At 39.1% G+C, this 6,585-nt stretch overlaps 1 protein-coding gene across 3 annotated transcripts in view; it reads right to left on the bottom strand.

The window, feature by feature from the left end:
* Positions 1-1,365: 1,365 nt before the first annotated feature.
* The window catches only part of LOC107676120 (U3 small nucleolar RNA-associated protein 18 homolog), an 11,607-nt gene continuing 6,387 nt past the window's right edge, over positions 1,366-6,585 (bottom strand). For 2 of the 3 annotated variants that reach the window (XM_016470642.1, XM_016470643.1), the window contains exons 8-13: positions 6,173-6,273; positions 5,628-5,718; positions 4,237-4,360; positions 3,171-3,345; positions 2,061-2,203; positions 1,366-1,496 (exon numbers count right to left, since the gene is read on the bottom strand). In XM_016470642.1, coding sequence (XP_016326128.1) covers positions 1,472-1,496; positions 2,061-2,203; positions 3,171-3,345; positions 4,237-4,360; positions 5,628-5,718; positions 6,173-6,273 — 659 coding nt within the window. In that variant the 3' untranslated portion in view covers positions 1,366-1,471. The remainder of the gene's footprint in view (positions 1,497-2,060; positions 2,204-3,170; positions 3,346-4,236; positions 4,361-5,627; positions 5,719-6,172; positions 6,274-6,585) is intronic. The other variant, XM_016470644.1, reaches the window with a different exon arrangement.

Genomic DNA, 6,585 nt, shown 5'->3' with positions numbered 1-6,585 from the left:
ACTATGGAAGCCAATGGGAACCAACAACTGTTTGAATACCAGCATTCTTCAGAATACCTTCTTTTATGTTTAACATAAGACAGAAACTCATACAGTGTAGGCCGACCCGAATCGAAAACAGTTGGAAATTACCAAAGCTTGCACAGAATATTTACAATCTGTTCAAACGTTTCATCTTTAGGCTTACCAAATTCTGCAACAATCCATATGTTGCTGCTCCCGTCTCACTAAGAAAAGTTGTCACTTGTTTTGTATCGTCCACGTCATTGGCCATGATGTACAATTCCACTTGCTCAGTATACACTGACCATGATTCATTTTCAGTCTTATACTCATCCAATCTTCCAGTCTACATTAAACTTTTTATTAGACTGCACACAGCAAGAGTGGCCACAGCCTGGGCTTGAACCCAATCAAATATTTCTGGAGAAACCTGAAAATGTGCATCTGCTCCCATCCAACCTGACGGAGCTTGAGAGGTGAAGAGGAGAAGAATGGCAGATAATTGCCAAATGATGATGATCAAAGCTTGTCGCATCATACCCAAAAGATATGAGGCTGTAATTGGTGCCAAAGGTGCTTCAACAAAGTATTGAGCAAAGGCTGTGAATACTTATGTACATGTGAATTTTTTATTTTTAATAAATTTGCAAAGATTTCAAACAAACTTCTTTCACGTTGTCATTATGGGGTATTGTTTGTAGAATTTTGAGGAAAATAATGAATTTAACCACTTTTGGAATAAGGCTGTATTATAAAATGTGGAAAAAGTGAAGTGCTGTGCATACTTTCCGGATGCACTGTATATATCAAATAACAGAAAATGTGAATGGATTCAGTAAGCTTTCTCTTGGCAAGCTCTGATTTCCGAGACGGTTATGCCACTCGTTTCCCCCATAGAGTTATTCACTTAACACACTCATTATTGTGCTGCAGTTTTACAGGTGATTGTATAACGTCCTGCTATCCTCTAGTTCACCTGTTATCAGCAAACCAGACTGTGTCTGCTGAATGGGTCTTATATTATTCGGTAGAATTCATTATTCTTTTTAAGGTCATTTTCCATGCCTTTCCCAGTAAGGTTTTCAGTTTCAGACGCATCTATACTTCCGAATGTTTATCCTTCTTTAACATCTAAGTGAGCTCTTCTCGCCACTGTTGCTAACTGCAGCATTTATATGGCCGCTCTTGGTAAAGCTGCTCTGGAAGAATATATGTGAAGTTTTGTTCCATTAAACTGAATAAAAATCAGTCATTTTAAGAGCTGTACTGCAGGTCTGAAGACAAGGACAAGCGTCAAAGACAGACTGTATTAGGATGAGCAAACTGTAAATAATGCACACTTGTACAACAGCATAATGGTTCTCAGTCATGTGGCAAAGGTTTATTGAGCTGAACTCCTAGGAGCTGACAGAAGTAAAACATGTATTCAGTCTGAGCCGTTTGCTTTGTGGAACGCGGTGCTTCATCTCTAGAAGTCAGAGTAATGCAGAAGCCTAGAGACAAACAACAATACACATGCTTATACAACACCTGGATAACACTAGCATAGCAAAACCATCAGTGTAAAAGAGGTGTAACAATTCACTTGTTTTCTAGATCTATTCATTTAAAGTAATTCATTCAAGAAACTGAACGGTGTCTGGTATCCTGGAGAGCAGTGGTTAATGCCCGATGTGAACTGACACAGCAATGGATTTCTAAAGCAGACTTCCCATCTCTGCTCACCTGAGAAGCCCAAACACAGCTTTTTCTGCACCTGTGTGTTCATTTAGGGTATGCTTTTCCTTTCCAGTTACATTTAGTGCACTGGACAATCTAAAATAGTTTGTCTTTTTCTTTCCTAAAATGTATGAACCTAATTACATTACATTTAAAGAGACCTATAAACGCATTTTAAAATACACAGAATAAACGTTTATTAAATGTTCTTAATCTGGAAAAGTAGTGTCTAAATGCTAAACCTGTGAAACATAAATTAACATTGCACATGCAGCAAAAACAAAAGGAAACGAATGTAATTGGCATGACAGCAACATATTGGTGTTGTCTGTTCTCACCTGAAGAGCAGCGCATGGCCTTTATTATTGGCCACAGAGTAGAATCCGCTCCGCGGGGAGAAATCCAGACAACAGGTTTGAAATATAGTCTTCTTTTGGAACTGTGGAAAATTGGAGAACACCGTAAAACTTGGAAGATGGACCTTAAAAGGAAAAAAATAAAAAGTTACCCAAATTATTCAGCAACTAAAAATCCCAAAAAACAAGCCAGATTACACCAATAACTGCATCTGAAATCCAATTCCGCAGCTTATGAACACAGAAAATATGCACTCTTTCAGTCATCTACAATTCATTACAATATGAAGTTAGTCTATTTATACATACATATATATATATATATATATATATACACACACTGCTGAGCAATTTATTAGGAGCAGCTGTACGGATACTTGTGCAATTATCAGATCTGCCAATCATGCTTCAGCAGTGCAATACTTGATTATACAGACATGGGTCTGGAGCTTCAGTTCATGTGATGTCAGTAATGCTGAGCGTTGCTCATAATTTGCACAAACAGCACATGAATCCATGCACTGGTGTCAGGAGTCCAGACTGCTGCTGGTGTAATGGTGAGAGCAATGCTTTCTTTAGGTCTGTTCATACCCATCAATCATCACTGGAACGCCACAGTATTGTTTCTGAACATCTGCACCCATTAATGACCACAGCATGTATATTCGTTTGAATTTTATAATAATCAGAAACACTATGAATCTGAATAATCCTATTCATTAACTTGAAGAATTTAGGCTGTTTTTATTAAAGGCACAGAACAAGAATTAGTATAGCGTTCCTAAAAAAAGAGCGCAGTGTCTACACTATTTATTCAGTCATTTATTATTATTCACACAGTGCTGATGAGAAACTTCCATACACCAGTTTTTCCAGGCATGTTTTCTCTTCAATTTAGAAAATGTGACAATTATCCACATATTATAAAGAAAAATCGCATATAATAGTATATAACTTCAGCATTATTAAAAACTTTGAAATATAATCCAAATAACCTTATATACAAATCGCTTGTATTGTTTATATGATGATTAGTTTTCATATGCACACAGCTGAATTAGAGTTCCTCATATGCAAGGCACTGTGACGCACCAGTCGGTTGGCCTCGTCGTCCGCTCTGGATCCGATGGCCAGGATCTCTGAGGTGCTGTTGAAGCACAGGGAGCTCGCCGCTGTCACCAGGTTCATGATGGCCTTCAGAGGTCTGGGCTCCAGCTTCTGCAGGCAGTCCTGCTGCGAGTAGATGTTCACCACACCGCTCTGAGACCTGCAGACGAGCAGCACAACACCGTTCCTCAGGATCCAGACACGCACCTGTGCATTACACCTAACAACTAACACAAAACCATCCGGACCAAAGCTCTAGCGGGAACAAAAATTACTCCAGGTAGCAACAGTTCTTCATCACAGATGTTAACAATCTACAGTTGAAATGAGTGGTTTTTGCGGGTTATTTTGCAAATAAGTATTTTTTAACAACAGTTTTGTTCTTTAGAAGAAAAATTATTTAAAAAAACAAATAGTGCATCTGCTGTTTAAAAGCACCAATATACAAAATATGGCACAACAACTTCAGATTCATCAATTCAACTCAAAATGATTCATGGGTGATTTTTCTAGCTCCATTTCACTAAGCATGTGCAGGATATATAGTGTTGTATACATGTTACCTTTATAAAACTCAAGCCTATGACCAACACAGGCAAAGCACACACATTATGAATTTTGACCACATTAGACGTAATAACTGTCATAATATATTTTAACAAACATATGTAACGACCAGAAACACTCTGTATTTGAAATCATATTTATGTGCTGCTTTCATTGAGTTTATGCACACACAGATTGACAAAAAGCATCAACAGAACCAGATATTTCTTCACGGACTTTATCTTGCTTGTTCTGAATCAGTCGCTAGTAATTCTTGACTACTTGAGTAAGAGTAAAGAAGAGTCCAATGAAAAGTGACTCAGGTCATTATTAACACCGTTACCTCAACTTCAGTAATTACTACAGTAAATATTTGCACTTTCACCCGAGTAGGCTACAGGTTTTGGTGACTTAATAAATGCTGATGTTTAATGCAGGATGGGACACTGATATCAGCTTCTGCGTTCAGTAAGTGACAGACAAACGGCGTTCTGACGTTACTCACCCACAGGCCAGATACAGGCCATCCCTGGACAGAGCAAGAGAAGTTCCTCTGACACAGCCGTCATCTGGAAACTTCTTCAGACACTTACTGCTCTGCACGTCCCAGATGAACACCTCTCCTTCCTCTGTGACACACACACACACACACAGGCATCAGTGTTTATCACACAGTGTGTACGGCAGTGGGGATTCAGAGGGTCCGGTCCCAGTCTGTCCAAACATGAAATTTCTTTGTGTGACCGCAGACCAACTGTCCTAAGAGACTGAGACTGCTCTTGCTATTTCTGGGGTGAAGTAAATGACTGACGCATCGGTTTTGCCAATTAATCGGCACCGATAGTTGATTGGCGGAACTATTGGTTATCAGCAAAAATCCATGCCGATAGTTTTTCCAGGTTGGGACCGTTGCTGGAGAAGCTGAGAAGGTTCTCATTATACAGCAAACTCCCTACAGTCTTTGTTATACAGCACAAGAGCGGCCTCTAGAGACGGAGATCACTGACATCGTGTGCAGTTTAGTCACGTGATTCTGTGCGCTGAACACTTCAGATGTGCATTTAATACATCGACAACGAACTATAGTATACTATAGTGCATGTTTTCATATCATTACTTGGTAATTCATTTGTTGACTAGACGCTGCATTTGTGGAGAAAGGACAGCAGTAAGTTTGCTATCAAGACTGAGAGGACGTGCACATTAGCAGCACCTCAAGCGGTTAAAACAATGTGACCAAAACACACGCAAGTCCGTCCTAAATGTTTAATGTCACCATTGATGCCATCTATTTGCATTAGTTTATATCCATCTGGTCACATTAATGCATTTGTTAGCCAATGAAGCTGCAGATTCAAACCTAGTGACATGAGAAAGCAAACTGATGTTCATTCAGCTGGGGCTGTAAAATGCATAGACTCCGCATGTAATAACTGATCGATTATGATGACCATAATAACACCTACTGTTTTACACAGGCTGTGTGTGATTATACACACACTCAATGAGAGTGCAATGATCGCTTATCAGGCTCAAAGCTCACAGTGCCACTGTAACAGTAAACCTGCACAACATTCTTGAACTAATCATTTAAAAGATGCACGCCAGACTTTTATTGTAGGGACATCAACTTTACATTTTCATGTCCCTCAATGTGACGCTCAACAAAACTGTGATTGGTTGCCCTTGGCCAATGAAAGCTGTTATGGAGTCCAGTCCTTCAGACTGACCAGACTATGATCACAATGATGATGAGCTGAACCAGACAAACACTGCAATAATACAGTAATCTTATTATCAATGTCACAAAGGTTTGGAACAACAGCCATACATTTGGATGAACTAGTCTTTTAACGTGGCATGACAGCGTGAGAAGCGGTGTTTGATTTGACTTACGGGAGTTGGCAAAGATCTGGCTGCTGTCTGTGGTGAACGCGGCAGCGCACACACTGCCATTCATCTTCATGCTCCGGATCACCTCTCTGGTCTGGAAGAGACACGCCACACTTCATTCTCACAGCAGTGCACCAATACAAGCGCTGCTAACAGAAGAGGTTTGATCTCAAATATCACACAAGTATCATCTAGTGTCTGTTTATCATTTTTGATTAGCTCTATGCGAATAAAGGACTATATTAAATCTGTTCATCATAAAAAGCAATTGAATTTCTTCATATGACTTTGATGAAACCGTTAAATTCACATGGATTACTTTCACTTCATCTTTATGATGGACTAAATCGATGAGAGCATATTAAAAATATTTAAATTTGTGTTTCGAAGACAATTAAACGTCTTGAGGGTGATTGTACTAACCCTTTAACACCAGATAAATAACACTTAAGAGTGAAATCACCACATGTATGGCTGCAGCTGGACTATGTATTTTCTGAGTGAGTACAGACATCACGAGCAGATGTAATGGGATCGCTGTGCTGCACCTTTGTGGTCATGAGATGGAGATATCCTGAGGATCCCGAGAGGAGAAGATACTTTCCATCCGGAGAAACCTGGAAGTCTAACACCCACTGCTCATTCAGACCTAACAAAAACATTCACACACCAAAAACATTACATTCTAGTGCAAGTTCAGTGAAAATTAGGGATGCACCGAAATGAACCAAAATAAATTCTTGGTCGAAGCCGAACAAAATGAAACACTGGGCCGAAGGCCGAATACCGAACACGGTTTTTCACCATTGCATAAATTAAACACCCAAATGTAGCTTTTTACTGTTTTCTCATGCTTTTCAAAGAAAAAATCAATTACAAAACAACAATTCAAAAATATTTACTAAACACTGAAAATTTTTTAAAGGGGTCCTATTATGCTTTTTCACTTTTTCAACTTTAG

This window comes from Sinocyclocheilus anshuiensis, unplaced genomic scaffold (genome assembly GCF_001515605.1).
Source record: "Sinocyclocheilus anshuiensis isolate Anshui unplaced genomic scaffold, SAMN03320099.WGS_v1.1 scaffold3605, whole genome shotgun sequence".
In the NCBI taxonomy this organism is placed as follows: Eukaryota; Metazoa; Chordata; class Actinopteri; order Cypriniformes; family Cyprinidae; genus Sinocyclocheilus; species Sinocyclocheilus anshuiensis.
The sequence above is the reverse complement of the archived record's forward strand: the minus strand, read 5'-3'. Positions and strand labels throughout refer to the sequence as shown.